The sequence below is a fragment of the Colletotrichum higginsianum genome, chromosome 1 (assembly GCF_001672515.1).
Source record: "Colletotrichum higginsianum IMI 349063 chromosome 1, whole genome shotgun sequence".
Taxonomy (NCBI): domain Eukaryota; kingdom Fungi; phylum Ascomycota; class Sordariomycetes; order Glomerellales; family Glomerellaceae; genus Colletotrichum; species Colletotrichum higginsianum.
In genome coordinates, this window is record NC_030954.1 from 4,298,398 (window position 1) to 4,320,153 (window position 21,756).

The following is a 21,756-nucleotide window of genomic DNA, read 5'->3' on the forward strand; positions in this document are numbered from 1 at the left end:
TTCAAGTTGGCTGCCACAATGCCCTAGTTCAGTGGGGAAATTCTCATTATGACGAGAGAAAAAGGAAACGAAAACACAATGTAAATTCGACGTGACAATCTAACCAGAGTAACCCTTTGTTAAACTCGATCCAGCCTTCTCCTACTCCTCCTCCTCCTCCTCTTCGTAATCGTCATGATCGTAGAACACCATCGCTCTGATCTCGATGCTAACCCTCGGGTCTTGCTTGGACTCATCCACTCGCGGATCCTTGAACGCGGCGTGAGGGCACCGCCTCACAACTCCTGGCCGCTTCGTCGTGTCGGCCTGGATGAAGAACAACACGTCGTCAGGCTGCTGGTTGTCCTTGAAGTACCAGCGGTGGGGCTTCTCCGGGTGTTCCGCCGGGCACACCTCCAGCAACTCCGACGTGCGGTCGGGGTAGATGAAGGGAACCTTGATGTAGTCCGACTCGGCGACAGTGTTGGCGTCCGTCACCGCGAAGGGGTCCCGGGTGATGGGCTTGCAAGGTCGCCACATCTGTTTGATGCCGGTCAGAGAGCGGATGAAGATGCCGTCTCCCATAGCCACGCCGAGGCAAAAGACTTACATTGATGATCTGGAATCGAGGCTTGGCAAGCAGCTCCTCGGCTTCGTCGCCGAGCCATCGATGGGCAAGGGGCACGGCGGCCGATGCAGATTGGTCCACGTGGACGTTGTAGATCGGCCCCAGGGTCCCTTTCTGTCCCACCTGGGAGACGCGATTGGTGTGCATCAGCACGCGAATCAGGGAGGGCTTGGGTCTTGGTGTCGTCAGCGATGCGGTTCAAGTCGGTTCCTAACATGTGCCTCACAAGCCTTCTTGTTGAGATAAAATCTCCTCCAGTAACTCATGCATCTCGTCATAGTGCGCCTTGGTGGTTTCGTCGAGGGCCTCCCTACATCCATCCCGGTTCTTCAACTCTGGCAAAACGGCTTCATAGCGGGTTTTGTGCTTTGCGAACTGAAAGCCATGTTCCAAGAGCCTGTACTTTTCTTCGTCTCCCGTCACGTCTGTGACTATCACCGGAGAGTCCACTTTGGGCGCCCATTTTGGGGGCTCGGGGCTGGCGAGGAACATCAGTCTATAACTATTGCTCTCCCCATTGTCGTTGTGCAGCATGGTCTTACCCCCCAATGATGGTTGGCTCCAGAGGAACATTACGATCTCCTCCGTAGTATCTCACCGTCGTGTGGATTTCCTTGGGCTTTCCCCCCGCCCTGGGCGCCGAGTAATCTGACTCTTTAGTGCCCTCGTGGTCAGCCCCCATAGTGATGTTCAACTTGACTGGAGCAGCATGCGTTGAGAGCAAGCTTTCTGCTGTTGAAACGGATGAGTAGCCTCACGGAGGGTATCCAAGCAGCCCGAACAATCTTCAGTACTGCCGGCCAGAACCACGTGGTTTGCAGCAATTGCAGCTCAACTTCAGTGAGAAACATAGCACGTAGCACTAGACTGAGTCCAGGTGACCCCGACCGAGTTGTCCACCTCGGCCTCGGTGGTTTTGCTTTGTTTGACTTGGCTCAGCTCAGATCATAAGTCTACATTGTTTCGGAAGAAGAAATTGTGAGATGCGAAAAGAATCGACATCCCATCTCCTCCGATTGGTCTTCGCAGAATTTCATGTTCGCATTCCGGCGTTTGGAACCCTAACTAATTACCGTACGACGCGTTCGCAAATATACGCTGTTGCGCCTCGGCCATCCATATCTGGACTCTGAAATCGGTAATTCCAAAGCTCAAACTGGGGCAGTTCCCGGTCATTATAATCAAACTCTGAGTCTGCTAAGAGCCGAAGACTTACACTTTCAACAACCTCCGAAAGCACCGATACCGACTGGATGTCACCGCCGACCCTAGTGAAAAACGAGTCATTCAACGTACCGACCGACAGCCACCACGATCGGTTCGGCCGTTCTAATAACCTTCGTCGAGTCGTTCACCGATGGCACCATAGACTACTACATCGTACTCCGAGCCTCGTGCTCAGCTAGAGGATCCCAGCTCAGTCGGCCTGCGTCAACAGATTCCCGACTATTTCGGCCCCAGTCAGTGCTCAGCGTGCCTTGCTTGGTTAGCTTTCGACATGCAGTCTTCAATCATGACGCCAAACTCTACAATTGGTCTTGTGGTCTTCCACGTGGGGCGTTTACCGGTTATATATTCCATATTCTAAGATACTAGCAACGAGATCGTGCCACATCACTAGTCCAATGTGACTTTCGTAACCCTTCTTGCGAGACTGATCCCAGCGCACTGACTAAGAATCAACGACCTCACAATGGCCCCCGGAAGCATCGAAGTTGATGTGCCTGTGGTCAGGAGCGCCGGCGCTACTCCCTCAACAAAACCTCTAAAGCTTTCCGGAGCTCTGAATGCCTTCGAGTCTTTCGACCCCACCCCCCTGACTGGCCGTGAATTCCCCAAGGCGAACATCGTGGATTGGCTGAGAGCGCCAAACTCCGATGACCTGATTCGAGATCTTGCCATCACCGGTACGCTCGCTGTCCCCCAGGCTTTCCGTTTCCTATAGGTAGCTCTCCTGAGGGTACAGCAACATTACTAACCGCTACCAGTCTCCCAGCGCGGCGTGGTCTTCTTCCGCAAGCAAGACGACCTTACACCTGAGTTGCAAAAGGAGCTGCTTACCAGACTCGGCGAGCTCACTTGTCGGCCTGCGTCTTCCGGTCTACACATCCACCCCTTTTTCAATGCCGAGCGCGACGACCAAGGGGACGACCACGTGGTCAGCTACATCCACCAAAAGCAGCAAAAGCCGGAACCCTTGATCAAGAGCAGTGGCTTGGCCGCCGACGCCTTGTGCCCAAAGAAGCAGAACACGGCCGAGTGGCACAGCGACGCCTGCTTCGAGCCTGTGCCGGCAGACTACTCGTGTTTGCGACTCACGACCATACCTCCTACGGGAGGCGACACTTTGTGGGCTAACGGATATGAGCTCTACGACAAGATTAGGTGTGTTTTTGGTCCAGTTCTTTTTTTTCTTTCTCCCTTTTTTTTCTTTCGTTCTGGAGCTGACGCGGACGAAGCGAGCCGTACCAAAAGTTTCTTGAGACCCTTACAGTGACGTTTGAGCCGCCCGGCCTCAAGCAGATGTGTGACGCCGCGGGCGTCACTCTCTATTCCAAAGAGCGCGGCAACCCCGAGAACGTTGGTGATGTGATCAAGGCCGTGCATCCCGTCGTGCGAACGAATCCTGTCACGGGATGGAAGAGCGTCTTCGCGATCGGCGGCATGGTCAAGCACATCAACGGCGTCACCACCGAAGAGAGCAAGATGCTCGTTGACTGGTTCCACGACTTGATCTTCAAGAATCACACCATCCAAGTGCGATTTAACTGGAAGGACCCTAATGACTTTGGTGAGTTTTTCCTCCTAGCTTTGTAGCCCTATCCCCTGCACTACACCTATTCTTGTCTTTTTTACCCTATCCCTCAGCGGTTTCCAATGGGATTCTCTGCATGCATGGTCGGCGTATGACCATTTATATAGCCTTTGTCAGGGTTTCCCTAAGACGTGAAGCTAATGTCAAACATTCACAGCCATCTGGGATAACCGGAGCTTCTACCACTCCGCAACCTACGATTTCTGGGAGATGGGTGACAGGCACGGATGCCGGGGCTCTGGAGTTGGCGAAAAGCCTTACCTCGACCCCAAGAGTAAGTCTAGAAGGGAAGACCTGGCTGCCAACGGACCATAGATGTCGGATCAGCCTTTACAAGAAATAAAGGGGTTGAAGGCCGACCGTGTACAAACTGGCTCAGAAATGTGGTTGTGTCAGTGCGAAGAACTCCGGACAGTAACAAACCCCGGTGGTCTATCTGCGTGAAGCTGGGGACGCTCGAGGCCGGCAACGAAATGCCGGCGTGCCGCTTCGTTCTTCCTGCAAGGGCGAAGAAGAGGATAGGGTTTCCGGATGCCTTTCGCAGCCCGCTCTCTTACGTCGCTAGTGAAGAATGGTCCGAAATGTGGTAACAACCCAGCACAAGTTATTGCATTTGCATCAACCTTCGGGTGTACTCGTCTCGGGGCGAGGCAACGGCCCGAATCAGATAAAACCCGTCTTGCAATGACATTCGCGCTGCCCACGCCCTACTTAGAGCGAGCGAGTACCGGCCGATAGATCCCCTCAAGACGCTGCGTTGTTGTTTTCGATGAGGACTTGGAGCCACAGAGACCGTCTTGGTTCGATTTTACCATGTTGTGCTTGTCCAGGGCACTCATGGCAATCCGGGTTTGCAGGCTGGGTGTTGGATTCACTCACGATACAAACATGGCTGGTTTTTGTCGGCTTCGTGATGTCTGGTAGAGCTGACCTCGGCAGCGATTGAATTGAGACACACCCGAACCTGTCGATGCCAGGTCTAGGGCCCGAATCGAATCGTGGTCGGAGGAAGTCTCCCAAGCAGGAAACAATCAGCATCATCATCGCGTACCGAGCAGCCGGTCTCGTTGAACCCCTGGGATTCAGTTTCAACATCACGTCGACCGCGATATGGAAGGAGGCTCATTGTGGAGTTGCACATGAAAAACACCTTAAATTTGACAGACTTTTCTGTACCATTACGTTTCCTGCAAACAAACACATAAACACACGGGTGTTGGCTCAAACCCCCTCAAAGCCCCCCCTCTCATATTTGGTATCCAAAAGCCGTCGACTCAGAGGCCGTTCATGTATCGTTAGAATCAGGTATCAATGGTATCCAGAAAAGACAAAGGAAGCGCAGAAGAAGGAGGAAGAGGAAGACGAGCAAACCAACGGCTAGCCAAGGAACATGGCTCGCACTGCAGAGGAAAACAGAAAACAGGTATAACCATCCCAAGTCTATAATTTCCCGTTTGGCCCAGAGACGTAACCGGAACCGAACCCAAGACCGCTCGACTGCCTGCGCAGGAGCAACCGCTCCGAGTCGAAAAGAAAGGGGGAAAAAAAAGAATAATGTGTTGCTGGGTTGCGGGGCGTGACCGCGGAAGAAAAGAAAATCCCAATAGAATTTGCCACCATCCCTCTCTAATGCCGCATCCCCTGCCCAGCGCATCACCATGTGCGTTGGGCTATCGTGGGGTCTCAACCACGGCGACATGGCGAGAAGTGGGCGATGGAGGACCGCAGTCGGAAATCGAAAACCCCCGGGGGGAGTGAGTCCGTACGTCTCAGTACGTCATATCATATTCTTCCCTGACGTCAAAGTCCATCCCCACATGCTTGGTCCGGAGATGGCGGACGAAGTTGTCGCGGCGGTTGTAGACGTGCCCGGTCTTTGCCTTCCGGCATCCCGGCACGCGGCAGCGGTAGCCTGAGCTGTCGCCGTCGAGGGTCTCGTGCGTCTTCTTGTGCCGTTTGAGGTCCTTCATGGTGGCGAAGGCCTTGTCGCAGCCGGTCTCGTCGCATAGGTACTCCTTGATGTGGTATCTTTCATGTTTGCTGAAAAGGGGGGGAAAGGGGGAGTTCAAGAGTCAGTCGATCGTTCTCATCTAGGCGCGGAAGAGATGTGCAAAGTTCGAGGCAGTGTTTCAGCCTCTCTCTTTGGAAAAGAAAGTACAGTGAGATGCAAAGGGGGAAAAGTGAAGTGAGATTTACGTCAGATCACTCGGTCTGCGGAAGACCTTGCCGCAGTTCTGCCAGCGGCATTCGAAACAAAGGCGCGATATGTCGAGACCGCCGACGGTGGCGGCGGCGGCGGCGGCGGCGGCGGCGGGGGTCTCGATGTCGTTGCTGAAGCCGCTGTCGCTGGCCTTGTCGCTTTCATTCTCGTTCCCGGGGTTTAAGGGGCTTAGAGTCGGACTCATGGTTTCCGAAGAATAGGAGGGGGTGTCTAGTGGACACGCCATGACACCAAGTGCCATAGGTGATCTCCATGACGGCAAGCCGATTGGAGGTGGGTCGTCGACGGAGTCGAGCTGGAGAGAAGCAGCCGTGGTGTCGGAGTAGTATTCGCAGTAACAGATGGTGTTTCCGAGCAACACGCAATAACAAGAATCAACGAGGTTGGGTTGTATACTGGTGTCTAGGTAAAACGCCACCTTGGTGAAATGAAGGGGTTTCCGGGAACGATTGAGAGCCTGATTCGATGATCAGGGGAGGGAAGGGGAACGCCCGTTAGGAAGAGCGCAACGTATATATTATGGCGGTGGAAAGGGCTGGTGATAATCGCAGAGGCAACAGCGAGCCCTGGCGATAAGGGTGCTTTGACCGAGTCAAAGAGTAGGCGGGGAAATTCCCCGCATGCGGCTCTCAGAATGGACGATGATTCTCCTGGAGTTTACCAAAGAGGTAATGGTGTTTTGGCAACAGGCGGTACGAGGTTGAAGCGTAGGGATGCTATCGGGCCATTCCGACAAGGTATGTGAGGCTGGGCAGGTGGTCCCGGAGCAGACTGCTTAGGGAGTTTAGTTGGTTATTCGGAGAGGTCGTTTAGAGATTGCGGTCGACAGGTCCAGAGAGGTAGTAGTGGTAGTGGTGGTAGTAGCAGCAAGTTGGGATAACCGGCCAGGTTATTCGACAAAGTTGGATGCGGTATGCTGGAAGTAGACAAGCTTCTCCGGTTGAGGCTGATGTTCGGCGCGGGGTTGATCTGAGTTGTCCGGGTCGGGTTATTTGACGTGGGGGGAAGCGGAGAGAGTCAAGGCCCTCACGGACAAGGAGCCGGGCCGCAGCGTTACTTAAGTAAAGTTGAAAGCAGATTCGACGTGCTGGATCTGGCGGGGCGGTGCATCTTGGGGGGAGAGGGGGCCTCAAAAACCAGAGGCTAACACCGCTAGCATTGGTCCGATAATGCAGGGTGGGTGATGGCGGGAGCAACGAGGGGCCAATTGCATGTCATTCGAGGGCTTCGAAACCGGGGCTCGACGTTCAACGATCCGGGCAAGCTGCATGAGTGCCCAGCACCTATGCGTTGGGCTCCGCTCAACTCTTGGGTTGCTGCTGCGTCATTCGCCCGACGCCCCCCGTCTCCATTGTCCCTGTCATCACACCAAGACCTGCCGGTGGGCACGGGACCCAGACCTTCGACGAGCCGCAGGAGGAAGCAATCTCAAGATGTTGATGGCGGGCGGAAGTTCAAGAGAGGCCAAGAGCGGGGCGGAAACGCTAGAGTTCTGGATATATACCCGTAAGTTACAGACAGTATCGAAAACGACAGGCCCTCAACAACGAAGCTGAGTGTCTATCTCGCCCATATGGTCAGGTTGCTGCCCGACAACACCCCTTTTTTCCAGATAGGCTGCTGCTAGCAACAACTTCGAATGTACTCAGCCTTGTCAGGTATGGACAATCGTTGGTTGCTCCCTTTGCCTGGTGCCTGGCATGAATCAAGCTCATCCGAGACCTATGTACTTATCTTTCTGGACGGTCATCATCCGCCGATGACTTCTTGGCAGAAAAGGCTCCGCTCCACCTTTTCCCTCGTCACACATTCTGGGCATAGAAATTCCTTAGCTTCCGACGAATACGAACCCACCTTAGGTCGTGGCAGCATCGACGATGCTCATGACACAATATCTGCACCTCGTCAACATAAGCTGGTCCAGCATCCTCCAACAGTCCAACTTCTTTGGCGCCGAACGCGGAGTTGCAGTGCTGTTTTTTCCCTGAGTCATTTCACCAAGACGAGTCCAGGCCCGATCGAGTGGGGAGTAAACGATGCCGCTTCGACGACGGACCCATCGATAGTGCGCATCCTGAGGACCCCGTCGTCAGACTATGCATCCGATCCGGCTCCCGCCGTAGTGCCTATCATGGCCCGTGGTAGAGGATGACCATCAACAGCCGCTCAGGCCGGAGAAGTTCCAAGTAAGGAAAGCTGAAAGCGCGCCAGAGGCGAGGCCTCATAAAAAAGCAACAGTCCAAAGAGTAGTTGCGGCAGCGGCGATGGCGATGTGCATGATGGGCCGCCGTATGGCACATGTGGCGTGCCGGCGAAAGCGTCGTCTTTCATGTCCGCGTCATTCCGCGCAAAGACTTCAAGGCCATGTGAGTTCTCGTGCACCTTTGCGTTGTGAAGGATGACGAGTCAGATGTGACTGAAGAGGAGGGCTGTCATGCGAGGACGACGAAGACTGTGTGGAATATGGGGAGCAACATGACATGAAGTGCATCGTTGAGGACGACTCTGTTGCTATTCCGACGACAGGAGAAGCCAATCTCGCAAAAAAAATCAAAAAAATCCGAAACCTCGGTGCAGCCTCTAACAAGGCATATCAAATCAGTGACCGTGGCAACTGACTCGGTTAAATGGCAACGTTGGGCCGGCGAGAACATGGTATCTCGAGCCGCCGTTGGCCCCCAACGGCGATGCTAGCCTATGCTGGACGTCGTACCGACCCCGGCTCAAGTGCCATCGTCTCGTGTCAATGCGCGCGATGCTGATGCAGTATGCACAAGTTCGTCACCCAACGCCGCGAGGCTCGGAGTGGACGCTGATGGCAAGATGCAGAAAAGCCGGAATCAAGATCGCCATTGTCTCGTGGCCTGAGGTAGACTCGCGGCACATCTGAGGAAGTAACCTCAAGACAAGTGCCAATGACCGGTGACTTGGGCATCACGGCCCGGATGATCTCGTACAAGATGAAAGAGAGCAAACTGCGGTTAGGGCCGGCAGCACGTGGCCGCCATGTCTCTGACTCGGCGCCGATCCGTGTCTCGGACCCCGGATTTCGCTGTCCCGCACGCCGTTGCAATCCCTACGGCAGGTGATGTAGAAAATTCGAGCTGGCTGCTACCCCGCCAGTCGAGAGAAGTTGAGATGTGACATGATGCGCACCCGAACACGCCCGCGATATGGCGGTCTGTCGTTCGAGCAAGGCCAGACATGACCGGCAAGTCTGTAGGTAGCTGTCGGTCGATATTGTCGGTGTGATTGTTGGATTTGCCATCTTCGGCAGGCCTGGAGACAACCCAGAAATAAACGATTCTGTTTCCCTCCCGGCCCATATTGGCACCCGTGGGATACATTTGTGCAATGTTATACATAGTAAGCGGCGGAGGAAAAAGGCAAGACGTTCTTGTTGTGTAAAGCATACATGCCCGGGCCGTGGCCAGCTGATGAGAGGCGGCAGTTTCCGCGGCCGTTGTTTCCGCCTTTGTTCGTGAGGGGAAGGGGGGGGGGGAGGGAGGGGGAGGGGCACGCCTTCCAGAACATTTGCCAAAGAACCCGTGAGCCCCACTCTTTACGGTCCCGCCAGTGTCTCAAACTGCGGGAAGTCAAAGGCAGAAATCAAGGCAAGCGCGCCCCCAAGTTCTTGTTCTCTTCCCGTCTCAATTCAACCCAGCCAGTCACTTGCCCAAGCAATTAAGTTAGGTGGTAGGTAACCGAAGTAGGTTGGCTGCAAGAAGACAAGGGACAACGTTACCTCCGAAGCTAACCCTGACCCAGGCAGAGTCGCCCACATGCGCATTTGTTGATCTGCCCTGTTGTTACTGTTACTACTTACAGTTCCCCATGTTCCATCAGAGGAGAAAGACCCCGAGCGTTGTCCCCGTCCACGGCAAACCCCCGCACCCGCTCCCCAGAAAATGGGTTCCATCCTGGGTTGTGGGTTATGGATTGTGGATTGTCGCTGCAGAACATCGCATCGCATTGCATCGCCCCCGTGGCCCGAGCCATCAGAACGCCTCGTCAGAAATGTAATGCAAGCAACGCAAATCCCGGCCACCCGACCGAGCCATAGGGAATCGGAGAAAGCGGCGAGAGATGGCCAGGGGTCATCGACTGGCTGACGATTCCTTTTGTGGACGGGCGTGTCTTCATTGTCGACTGGCTGAGGAAGGCTTACCTCAAGTTGCAAGGTGCACTTTGCCGTCGCCCCGTCTCCGCTACCCCAGCATTCAGGAAGTTGGAGAAAAAAAAAAGGCCCACACAGTAATTAACCCCATGGCGCGGGGTGGAGGTGGAGTGTAAAGCCCGGCTGCGAGCGCGCAGCAAGGGAGGCCACGAGAGCCAGCCACCTGCCAGCCGGACAAGAGAGTCATGAGACCTGTCTTGGACGCGTGGTGTGCGATGGCCGCCCCCCCCTTTGCGTCCTTGGCGTATGATGACCCTGCCGACATCATGTTCAAGGCCGTGCTTGGCTTGTCTGTGGACGGATGGATAACCGCTCGTTGCTGCCATTGATTGATGGACCTGGGCCGGCCTCAGTGACAGTCAATGTCAGTGTCACCGCCGCCGCCCACTTACTCACTACTCGCGCGCCGTTGCCGTTGCCGTTCCCACACCACAACCACCCCCCTCCTCTTATTCTGTCTACTTGCTTGCTCTACTCTACCAGTTGCAGCGACGGCGGCATGTCTTTGGAGGGATAGTCCCGAGGTTGATTCACCTTCTTCTTGACTCGTCGTGATTTAAATACCCGCTATCCTCTCACTCACTTGCAAGTCCGTCGTCCGTTTCCCGCACTCTCTTGGCTTGGCAGTGGACCAACATCCCAATCTTTATTGTCTTACCCAGACTCTCTCTCTCTCTCTCCATACACCTCTTTCCATCTCTTCCTCTCTTCTCGGTGTATTCCCAGCTGAACCAACTGCGCCTCCCCTGAGTCCCCCCCTCCCCCCCCCGCCTCCCACGCTCCAAACTTGATTTATACAAGCTTCGTCCTAAAATCACTCTACCTTTACGCTGACACGCTTCGCTGCTCACCCCATCCGAAGTCTGTCGATCACGGACAGCGTCCCCCGGTACCCCCCGCCGCCGCCGCACCGTTTAGCCGAGAGTTCGACACTGGTTCCTCTCTTCTCATAAGGATCGGGGAGCCGGACTCTCCCAGCCATGAGACAGCATCTTTTCTACACCTCGCTCCTGTCGACACTGCTCGCAGCACCGACGTCCGCTCTCCCAAACTTCTTTTCCGACCAAGAACGGGCGCCTTTACGACCAGACCTCAAGCGCTCAGAGCCGGCAGCACACATGGCGAGACAAGCAACCGATCGGTCCGGCCGCTGGCGACCCCAGATCCATTTCTCACCACCCGCCGAATGGCTTAACGACCCAAACGGCCTGTTTGTTGATTCCGACGGCGTGTGGCACATGTACTACCAATGTGAGATCTCCCATCTCCTGGCCGTGGTTTACAATTGTTTCGTCCCAGTCCTTATGCTTGTTTGCTCCCCCCCCTACCCCCTACGATTCATCTCCTGCCAATGTTTTCCCAGAAGTTCCGCCCATCCCTCCCTGCCCCCAACCCGGGCCCGTTCTTGAATGAGTTGTGTAACGATGGCGGTGCGCATGATCCGGGAGCGCGGTTCCCCTCCGTCACGTTTGCCAGTGCAGCGTCAAACAAGGCGCGCTTCCGTCATTCCCATTGGATCTGCCCGCCTGCACACGTGCTAGGTTTCCTGCTAGTCGTGCGTGAGGGCTGCGACTCTGCCAAAGACGGAAACATCACATGCGCGATGATGGTGAATGGGCGTTGCAGTCCCACCCCCCGCATTTCCGGGCGGGAGAGAAACGAGACGATGCGTCCCATCCCGTCAATCAGCACGATCGGCATCTGGCTGCTCGATGCGCTTCTGCGATGCGCTCTTATCTGGCGTTTCGTGTGTCACTGCCTTGATGGAAGCCCATGTCTACCGGGCTTGGCGCAGCCAAATGATTTCCAGCGTGACGGTGAAAAAACGAAAAAAAAAAAAAAGAAGAAAAAAACCCCTCCGTTTGACTGACATCCATCTGTTGTAGACGCCGACAACGTCGCCGGGGCCGGCGTGAAGCATTGGGGCCACACGACGGCCACCGACTTCTACGACTGGGTCGACCACCCTGTCGCCATCCCCGCCACCGCGCGCGACGGCTCCATCTGGTCGGGGAGCGTCGTCGTCGACCGCAACAACTCGTCGGGCTTCTTCCCCTCCGACAAGACCAGCGGCAAGGACAACATCATCGCCTACTACACCTCGTGGGAGCCCGACCAGGAATCCCAGCACCTGGCGTGGTCCTACGACGGCGGCAAGACCTTCAACCAGTACGAGAAGAACCCCATCATCTCGCTCGACCGGCACGGCTTCCGCGACCCCAAGATCTCCTTCCACCACGAGACCAAGACATGGGTCATGGTTCTGTCGCGGGAGCACGACGTCGCCTTCTACACCTCGACCGACCTCGTCAAGTGGGAGCAGTCCTCTCTGTGGAACCCGCAGCGCGACATCGGCCTGATCGAGTGCCCCCAGTTCCTCCAGATCCCCCGGAAGGACAGGTCCGGCACCGTCGTCGGCGCCAAATGGGTCCTGACCCTCAGCCTGGGAGGCGGTGCCCCCGGCGGCGGCGCCGCCGTCCGGTACCTCACCGGCGAATGGGACGGCAAGTCCTTCACGCCCGACGCGCCGTCCTCCGGCCGCGCCGCGGGCGGGGTGCTTCACTCGCCACGCCAGGAGAGCTTCACCCTGCACGACTTTGACTTTGGCCCCGACAAGTACGCCACCGCCTTCTTCCACTCCCAGAACCTCGACGACGCCAAGGAAGACGCATACTCCATCACCTGGGCCGTCGACGCGTCCCGATACGGGTGCTGCACGCCGACCGACCAGGAGGGTTGGCGTCACTGCATGGGCGGCGTGCGCCGCCACTGGCTCGACGCCGACACCAACCGGCTCATGTCGGCGCCGGCCGGCGACCTGTCCAAGCTCGCGAGCACGACGCCCGGCTGGAACCCCATCATCGAGGAGAAGGACGTCTCGGGCATCGAGGGCAGCAGCGCCGTCCTCCGCGAATTCAACCCGGCCGTCGAGTGGACCCTGACCGTCCGCATGGCCAAGTCCCTGCTCCAGGAGGGCTCGACAGCCTCGGCCCAGCTGGCGTTCAAGGCCTCCCAGTCGAGCGGCACGGAGCAGGTCACGCTCGGGTTCGAGTTCGCCGGCGCCTCCGGCAACGGCGTGCCCTCGGCGAGCTTCAGCATCGGCCGCGTCAGCACGGCGTGGGACCGCTCCGGCACCTTTGGCATCTCCGACGTCCGCGCCCTGGACGCCGCCGCCGCCTCCTCCCAAGAGGGCTCCGACGCCAACGTCGAGTTTACCCTGCACGGCATCCTCGACCGCTCCGTGCTCGAGGTTTACGTCAACGGCGGCGTCGAGGCCGGTACGATGCTCTACTTCACCGACAAGCCCCTCGACAGCATCCTCCTCACCCGCGGCTCCGGCTCCAAAGACCAGGGCATCACCTTCGACTTCAAGGCCGTCGCCCTCAAGAGCTCGTGGGGAACGTATGAGGAGAAGGACGTCTCGCAGTCAAAGCAGGACGAATGGGTCACGGAGGAGCTGTGAGAGGATCCCTGTCCGGCCCGTCGACACGATCCCTTGTGTGCATCCCGTGGCGGTACTGGTGTCTTCTTGGCGATGGTGATTTCCTTACGTCCCCGATTCGGGACGGTGCTCGCGAGAGCCCTCTCTGCGCGTCAGAAAGTGGGATTTCAAGGCGAGGGTTTTGGTGGTGTTTTATTTGCTTTAGTCATGAAGGAGTCGAGGCACGAGGGGCGCCTACGAGGCCAGTGGGCATGGACAGGGGGCCGTCTTTGGTATTAGTACAAAGCTCCCCCGCATCACTAGGTCGCATCCATACGAATCATGAACCATTTCTTGCACCTTTTTGACTCGATCACGATCGATTATGTATTGTCTCGAAGCACCCCCGGGTAAATACTGTCTGTCTTGTAGGTCGACTTGAGGGGGGGGGGGGGGGGGGGGGGGGGGGGCTCCGCGTAGACCAGATCGCCATCATCCCTTCCATCGCATTCGCATGCTTACGCGAGTATCTTTGTTATCTACAACGCCGCCCTCCCTCGCCCCCACCGACAACAATAGACAAAAGAAGGAGGGGCCGAGGAACAGACAAGTGTTGCGATCCGGCATGTTCGGCCCAAATGGCCGATCGAGGAAGCCGCCCGCCGCTATGCACACGCCATCCTCTGTCCTCCCATCCGGAAACGACCGCCGCATCGTTTTGAGTTGCCAAGAAAGTGTGAGTATACCGCAGGGCCAACGCGTTGGCCACTCCAGCAGGGATGGATCAGAAGACCATGGAGGATGTCGTGGGAGTTCTCGTACCATGTTACCAGAAACCCAACGGCGAATCCGCATTCGAGCCAGCTCCATCTTTGTCTATGTTGCGTGTCTGACGAGTAGAAGATCTCGTAGCGCACCCGTAGAAAACACAATACGTTCTTTTTATTACACATGTATATTTGATGCTTATAGATTCGCTCTCAGATCGCGGCATCTCCTCCTCGGCTTCCCGTAGACCCTGAGCGAATACGTGCCATCTCCTGACGCCAGAAAGAACCGTCTTACTTCATAACAATGTTTGACAAGTCTATATCGTACCAAACCCGGAAAATCACAGACCCATATGCATGCATGCCGGATAGTAAAATACACATACACACGCAAACCCGGATCGCCGTGCCGCTTCCATGTCAAGGGAAATATCTACTGACTGACTAACTGTATATAGCCGGTCAATCACCGCTGCTTCTGGTGTCATGTCTCGTATGTTCCATGTCGAATCAGCCGAGCTCTCGGGGCATCTGCGGGGCCTACCCAATCTGTTGGCAGACTCCTGGCCCCGGGCTCCGGACATCCGTTCTCCTCAGAATATGTGGCGCGATGACAAGGGAAAAGCGCCGCCGGGTAGGAATAAAGAATACAATAAAAAAGGAAGGCAGGTGGGTATGTCAGGGGTATTTAGTAGCCTAGTCCAGCGACGGCAGCCACAACCTCCCGTCGTAACCTCCGCTTCACGTCCGCATCCCGGTCTGCTTCCCTGAGTGCGTCGTTCGGGTCAACCTTCTTGTCACCCTCCTTCTTGTCCTCTTCCTTCTTATCGCTCTCCTTGGCGTCCTTCGGCTTCGCTGTTTTGTCGTCCGAGGGAGGCGGGGGAGGAGTAATCTTGGCCGGATCAGCCTTAGGGTCGCCGGGCTTCTCTGTCTTGTCGACGGGTGCATGCTCATTCTTCAGCATTTCCTTCTCTTGCTTAGCCTTCTCCGCGGCCAACTTATCCGCTCGCTGGTCGTCTTCCAGAGCGTCGTCATTCGCGGGCGCGACCTTCTTTGCTTCTCCGTTGTTGATGCTTGCCAAGACTGCGCTGTCAAAAAGGTGAGCGGCCTCGTTGCTGGTCATGGCATACTTGGTCGAGTTGAGAGGCTGGCCGAGAACGGAGGCCTGGGCGTCAAGCTTGTCGTAGAACGCGTTGGTCGGCCCCTCATCCAAATAGTTGAGACGGTGACCGCACCGAGCACCGAGCACGTCACGGATCTTAGGGTCGGAGGTGCAGCAATTACCCCAGCAGTCGCTAAGGCGGTCGATGATGGACCGGTACGGGTTGCGCCGGCGACTCTGGTCGATAATGTGCACGATCGTGGGAATGGCAACCTCGTGGAAGACTCCAAAGCCCGCGAAGATCTCGGACAGGAAGATATAGTCGGCAAAGAATCGTCGGGGAATGTAGTAGATGTCACTCCAGCCAACACACCACTCGTCCCGCCGGATCTTGTAGTCGAGGTCGAAATTGTCCACCACTGCAGACGCCGCCATAGAGGTGCGATGGAAGTCTTGTCCCCATCCCCACCAGTTGTAGAATTTGATATCCGTGAGACACATGTACTCGGGCCCGCCGTGGGATGGCGGAGCCGTGTCGATGACGGAGGGGAAGTGGATATTGTAGGGATTCATGCCGGTCCAGGCGAGGGGGTCAATCCAGGCGTCGAAGTGATAGTACATCAGTCCGTCGATCTCGGGCGCTGTGTCCAAAATGAGCTTCATGGTGCGGGCCACTTGCTTGTAGACAGTGAAGGTTCCAGGGAATTGGTCGTGGGTCAGGTTGTGGAATTCAGGATCCTCCCCCTGGAACATGTTCGGCATCGAGATGTGCACGGTGTGGAAAAACGGCTCATACTTCTGCAGCATGGGAATCCGCTCAGGGCGCGCAGAGTTCCATCGAATCATGGCCATTGTGTTCTTGAAAGGCGACTCGACCTTGCTCTCGGTGCCGGTGACGGGCTTCGGCCCGGCGGGCGCTGGCGATGCCGAGCCTCCATCCTTGGCAAAATCGGGCATCTTGGCCTCCGACATGGTGAGAAACGCCACAATGAGAACCGTAATGAAGGTGGCGACGGCGAGGAAGATCTTGTTGAACTTCTTGGCGACAGCTGCCATCTTGTTGAACAGGGACATCTTCTGGGGCTCGTTGGCGGTAGGAGGGTTGGGGTCCTTGGGAGGCGGGTTGTCCATGTACAGCCACGAGGCAACGAAGACGACAACGGTACCGGGCAAAACCAGGAAGCTGAGATTGGTTCCGAACAGTAGAGGCGAGACGTAGAGGAGAATGCCGGTCGCGACGGCAGTGGCGAAGCACTTGATGACGGCATCGGCATCTGGACGAGTCAGCAAACATACGTACGCGCGGGAGAGAGGTCCGTCTTAGCAACTTACACTTGTAGACGGCAGTGATGGCAAGGCCAATGAAGACATTGCTGACAATGACCATGATAGCACCAAAGCTGTTGTAACCCTCGAAGAAGCCCGGCTCGTCGGCCTTCAATGCCTTGATGACCAGATGGCATAAAAGGTTCATGGTGGCACCGGCACCGTAAAGGATCATGTTGTCGGCGTGCAAGCTCGAGTCGTCAGTCTTGAGCAGAGCCTGGTTGTACACGCCCGAGGACGCGCTCAGGAAGACCTGGAAGAGCAGGATGAAGTACGTGCTGAAAGGGTAGGTCGTGCCCGTCTGAGGGTTGTACTGTGTCACCGACAGACCGCAAATCTAGCAAATGTCAGAGACGATACCAGGCCGTCGAGTACCACGATGGTGCAAGACTCACCTGCATCAGAATGGCGATCCACTGAATCTTAGAAATTTTGGTATTCAGGGTCGCAATCATGACCAGAGCGGTGATGAAGGTGACACCACTCTTGGTCAGTTGAATCGTACCGGGGTCGGCCATCTTGTAGCTGACGAAAATCTGGACGAATTAGTGACGGTGGAGATGAAAAAGGGTCGGCAGACAGGCAGCGCATACCGAGTTGTTGATGAGAACGTAAAACAGGGCCAGGTTGCAGAAGCCATATCGGACGTCTCTGGTAACCTCTCCGCGGATATAGCTCCAGTAGGTCCTCAAGTCGAGCGGCTGCAGAGGGCCGGTGTGCTTCTCGACGGCGTTGCTGTTGCTCGAGGAGCTAGCACTGCCACTCAATCCTTCCTCTTCTCGTTTTTCATCCAGACTGCTCCTCTCGTTCATGGGAAGTTCTGAAGTAGCAAGCGAAGAGTAGCCGGTGCCACCTCCGCGGGTCGACGGGCGGATGCCGTCGGCGACCCTACGCTTGCATTCGTTGTAGAAGAAGATGGTGGACAGAACCATCTTGAAGAACTCGGAAATGGTGACAGACGCCGACGGGGAAAAAGAATACGAACCGCCGGTCTGGGAGATCTTCATGATAATGCCGATGCCGACCTGGATGGCGACGAGGCCGAGGGCGGCGGCGTAGGCGGCTTGCTGAGGGCCGCCGGGGATCCATCCTAGAGGCTTGAGAAAGAACCCCAGTATACTCCCGTGTCGTAGCATGTTGGTGACTACCAGCCGCTGGGGTGCGGTTCTGTGTCTGGTGGATGGCTCAGTTTGGCTCGAGGGATGGCAGCGATCGAGGTTGGTCGGCAGGATTATGCGAAGCGAGCGTCGACGGAGTTGGCAGCAAGCGGGACAAAGCAGAAGATCTGGAGACTAGCAGTCTGAACAGTGACTGGCGGTATTGTCTGTTTGGGTGGTGCTGTAGCGGCGTAGGAAAGGAAGGTCTCGGTTGCGTTTAGGTTTCCTGGGGGTGGGGGAATGACGCTCGCAGGACTACCGCGGTCGACATGCGTATCGCGACTCTGTCGGTGAGCTCACTGTGTTTGTCGACCGGTTCGCGGAGGGCTGGTTCGAGGAGGTTGAAGGCGCAATTTGTCTTGTTGCGCGATTAAGCCAGGATCGCAGACTGGATAAGCGTCGTTAGGTCGTTCAAAGGGAAACGAATCCACGGGAAAAGGTTGGAGGTCGGAGAAGTAAAGAATGCGATAGACGGGAACGAGATGCAGCGGGAGGAACGGGGGGGAGAGAGAGAGAGCAGAAACCAGCCACAGTCGAAGCAAGGGGACGGCGGAACGAACTGTGAAGGGGTGAGGCGAAGGGGCCATTGAGGTAGCGCACAGTGTCTACTCGGGTTGTTCACTTTCTATGTACCTAGGTACCTACATGGATGTAGATCTCAGAAGGGTCCAGTCGATTTGCTGACAGACCTCCCCGTCCTGGTCCATGTACATCGGGTGTATCCGTACAGTACTAGTGCTTCCGAGGTTCTTTCGCCCGTATCACCTCTCTGTCTTTTTCGATGGAGAACATTGGAGTTGGGGCCAGCCCAGAAGTTCCAGCAGAAGGGGATGGCCAAAGGACCCAAGATGCTTGTGGGGGCGATGAAGTGGAAATAGCACCGTCTCTCATTAGGCATGTCGATAACACACCAACCGCTTGGTGCCGTCTGCCAGTGGATGAAGGGCCGCTGGGAGCCTAGGCAAAATGCTGAGAATCTACCTGCCTACCTAGTCCTAAGTAGGTAGTTTGAACCCTTCTTGATGAAGAGATGATCTAGCCCTGAAGTGGCGGCTCCAGGTAACGCCTTGTGATAGGGGATCTCTGACATTGAAACGGACACACAACGCTGGCCAAGCCAGGACACCGGTGTCACAGCGATGCGGTCAAGCCTGTGCTGATGCAGAGGTAGCCTCAGGGCATATCATTTGAAGGGTCGATGAGACTGGCAGTTGCACAGCCGATGCGGTCACACACCTCTTGGGAGCTGGCAGCCCTCCTTACTTTAGAGATCCAGTGTGGTATTTGATACGAACAGGTGCAAGTTGCCCTGATTGTATGATGGTCTCGTGCATGTCGCCGATGGATGTGCCCCTGCAGGAAAAGGGGGTAAGCGAAACTCAAGATTATTGCCGTCAGCCAGAGTCTAAATTGGCAACCAAAACGGGACCATCTCTGGCCGACTGACAACGTAAGGGGTGTATGTCAAATGCGGCCCTCGCTCAACTGCAGCCTGGTGTCTCTTCGTACGTGTTGGGTTGTTCATCAACTGTGTCGCGACAGACTCGAAGGTGTTGTTTTCGACCCTGCAGTTGCCAGTCGCAGCACGATTTTCCTTTTCTCTTCCTTTTTTTTACAAGGTGGTTAACCGTGCAAATGGACCAATTATAGGGGTGAGCGCATCCCCCTGGAGCTAGCAGATAGCAGCCATGTCCAGCTTGGGGTTAGCAGGCTTTCCCACACGTGCTGTGAAGTGGGTTGGTTCCCTACTACTGTACTCCGAGCCCGTCATCAAGGCACGCTTTGCCCCTTGCCATGTGCGAACTGCACAGTGTTTTATTTGTCTCCCACAATCTATTCATCAATCAAATAGTGTTAATCAAGCGTCGCAGTGAGGGCATCCGTTACTATGCCTTCTCGCTCTGCTCGACATCGCTCGCTACGAAAATTGAAGCCTTCGGTAGAGAGCCCGTCGCATCATCTTTGCTGGGCGCGTTTCTCAGTGGTCGGGTTCGTAACGCGAGCACCGCGGCAGTGCATCATCTTGCTTGTCTTGCTCCCTTCCCCCCTTCCCCCCTTGCTGGTGGATTCTCTTGCGAGGTGGGACAGGAGGCCAAGGCAGATGGCGTCGATGCAGTCAAGCGAGTGAAGAATTGCTTGTTGCTCCCTCAACCAGGCATGCTAAGATTGGCAGCCGCGATGGAAGAGAAAAGGAACGCGTCCCAAGGGAACACGAAGACCGTCTCATAGTCGCAGATCTCAACTGGCAACCCGCCCCCACGGGAATATAGCACACGTGTAAGTGTGTCTCGTAGTTTCTCAGTCGGCCCTTTCAGACTTTGATCACCAACATTTTTAACTCTGCAGCTTCTTGGCCCATCTGCAGTCCATTGCCAATGCCAATGCTTGTTGCATCCACTCGTTTTCAGCACTGGGTCCCGCTGAGTGGCCCCTGCACAAACCTGCTGTCAAAGTACCGTATGTAAATAAGCGAATGCAACAAGGAAAGAGGAGAGGTGGGAGAGTTACGGTGTTATCTCTTATGTACTTCAATTTTCTGATGCACTCCACGGGTCGACTTCAGTCTCTCAATCCTCTGGAAGATATGCTTGTGTGGGTGGATTCTCAAGTCGTCACGACTTCAAAGACGGAAAATGAAAGAACGAGGAAATAGAGAAGACTCGTCGCCAGCACAGCCCTGCCATGCGTGGCATGACTGCATAGCGTGCCGTCCCACTGATTAAACCTTAACGGCCGGCCTGTGTCTATTTACTTTCTCTCTTACAGTCTTCATTTCACTGCTCGACGCCCTTCGAGAAGCATGCGATGCATCGCACAGTCTCGAAGACACGGACGGGCACTAGCGCAACAGCACACAACCACGGCACGAGGCACGAACATCACCGGCCGGCTGCTCAGACGCAGAGCCTCATCCGTCGCAAAGAGACTCACTCGGACTCCCAGTTCGTCTTCTCTTGCCTTCGTCCTTTACCTCCTCGGCCATATGCCTCGCTGTCTCTTGCTTGGCTCGCTCCTGTTCCGCCATGTCTGTAACACGGAATGCGAGTCTTGGGGCTTGGCGAGGCAGAGACGGTCACTAGGACACCCCATGGACGGTGGCAGAAGGGACAAAAGTGAGGCAGGAATCCTCCCTGAAGAATGAAACATACCACATAACTTTATCTGGACAAGGACTTGCTGGGGAAATTCCCCGGATGCCCCCAGCATCTTTCCTTGATTAGTTACCCATCGCTCGGTAGCCCCGGGGATCGTCAGAAGGAATTTTGGCACCCTTCCCGAACGATAGAGTCCGTCTCGGCCTGTCTGCCAACTCGGCGTTGGGCCATGATCGCCAGGCAAGCCCCTACGAGTCAAGCACGCTGTTTCAGAAGACACCTCGATGGCGGCCTATGTTGCAACGCAGTGCCTCTTTGCCGGTTTCCCTCTTTGATGCTCCTTTGTCGCAGAACGGCCGCCGTATCCCCAAAAGCCTCTCGGTCGGGTCGGTCTATGCTCGCTTTTCTTCTTCTTCTTTCTCGGTGGGCGCCACCATCTTCCGCGGCTATCTTAATCGGAACTTCGACACCGTCGTGCCCAACAATTACAGCATGCCGCCCGGGACGATCAATAGTGCGAGTGTCTACCCAATCAGTCTGGCCGACTTTGACCTGTACTCTTCCCACAAAATTGCGTCCGGGCCTATGGATCGCTTGGACATGGTGACATTCCGCGCTCACCTCCTGAGTACTTAGGGATACAACATACAGTCAATAATAAAATGTCTACTCAACTACACAATATTGTGACAGACAAGCCAAGGCGCAACCTGTCAAACTTTGTCTCATCACTACCTGTTTTTCGAGCAGCTGCAAGTCGAAATGAGCAGCGCCCCCTCTCTGGATTCGGAAACAAACCCCGACAAACTTTGACGGCTCTTTCATCATCAGCTCATTTCGTAGTTCCCATCCATCAAACCCAATTCTAATCCCATTCAACTGCAATACAGTGCGAAGGACGGGTCAGATGCGCTTACTCCAGCGCCAATGCCTAAGCCTCTCGAGACTCACGTACACATGCGAACCCCTGTATCTCATGTTGACTGCCCCTCCTCTTCCTTCTGCGCCCCTGCGTCTCCGCCAATCCAACGCAAGGCTGATGGCATGAGGGCAACCTGGTGCAAC

At 55.8% G+C, this 21,756-nt stretch overlaps 5 protein-coding genes across 5 annotated transcripts; 2 read left to right on the forward strand and 3 right to left on the reverse strand.

The window, feature by feature from the left end:
- Positions 1-141: 141 nt before the first annotated feature.
- CH63R_01272 (Catalyzes late reaction in the cephamycin biosynthetic pathway) lies at positions 142-1,180 on the reverse strand (the record flags this gene model as incomplete). Its single annotated transcript, XM_018296247.1, has 3 exons — positions 142-519; positions 590-782; positions 834-1,180. The coding sequence occupies 3 exons, from the start codon at positions 1,178-1,180 to the stop codon at positions 142-144; spliced, it is 918 nt and encodes a 305-aa protein (XP_018164609.1).
- Positions 1,181-2,300: 1,120 nt separating this feature from the next.
- On the forward strand, positions 2,301-3,737 carry CH63R_01273 (TfdA family Taurine catabolism dioxygenase TauD; the record flags this gene model as incomplete). The annotated part of the gene is made up of 4 exons (XM_018296248.1): positions 2,301-2,514; positions 2,596-2,992; positions 3,067-3,398; positions 3,580-3,737. 4 exons carry the CDS (start codon positions 2,301-2,303, stop codon positions 3,735-3,737), a joined length of 1,101 nt encoding a protein of 366 aa, XP_018164610.1.
- Positions 3,738-5,191: 1,454 nt separating this feature from the next.
- On the reverse strand, positions 5,192-5,884 carry CH63R_01274 (Glis family zinc finger 1; the record flags this gene model as incomplete). Its single annotated transcript, XM_018296249.1, has 2 exons — positions 5,192-5,462; positions 5,619-5,884. The coding sequence occupies 2 exons, from the start codon at positions 5,882-5,884 to the stop codon at positions 5,192-5,194; spliced, it is 537 nt and encodes a 178-aa protein (XP_018164611.1).
- A 4,916-nt stretch (positions 5,885-10,800) lies between these two features.
- CH63R_01275 (Beta-fructofuranosidase) lies at positions 10,801-13,283 on the forward strand (the record flags this gene model as incomplete). The annotated part of the gene is made up of 2 exons (XM_018296250.1): positions 10,801-11,071; positions 11,707-13,283. 2 exons carry the CDS (start codon positions 10,801-10,803, stop codon positions 13,281-13,283), a joined length of 1,848 nt encoding a protein of 615 aa, XP_018164612.1.
- Positions 13,284-14,699: 1,416 nt separating this feature from the next.
- Positions 14,700-17,575, reverse strand: CH63R_01276 (UDP-galactose transporter; the record flags this gene model as incomplete). Its single annotated transcript, XM_018296251.1, has 4 exons — positions 14,700-16,387; positions 16,446-16,776; positions 16,835-16,975; positions 17,033-17,575. The coding sequence occupies 4 exons, from the start codon at positions 17,573-17,575 to the stop codon at positions 14,700-14,702; spliced, it is 2,703 nt and encodes a 900-aa protein (XP_018164613.1).
- Between the last annotated feature and the right edge of the window lie 4,181 nt (positions 17,576-21,756).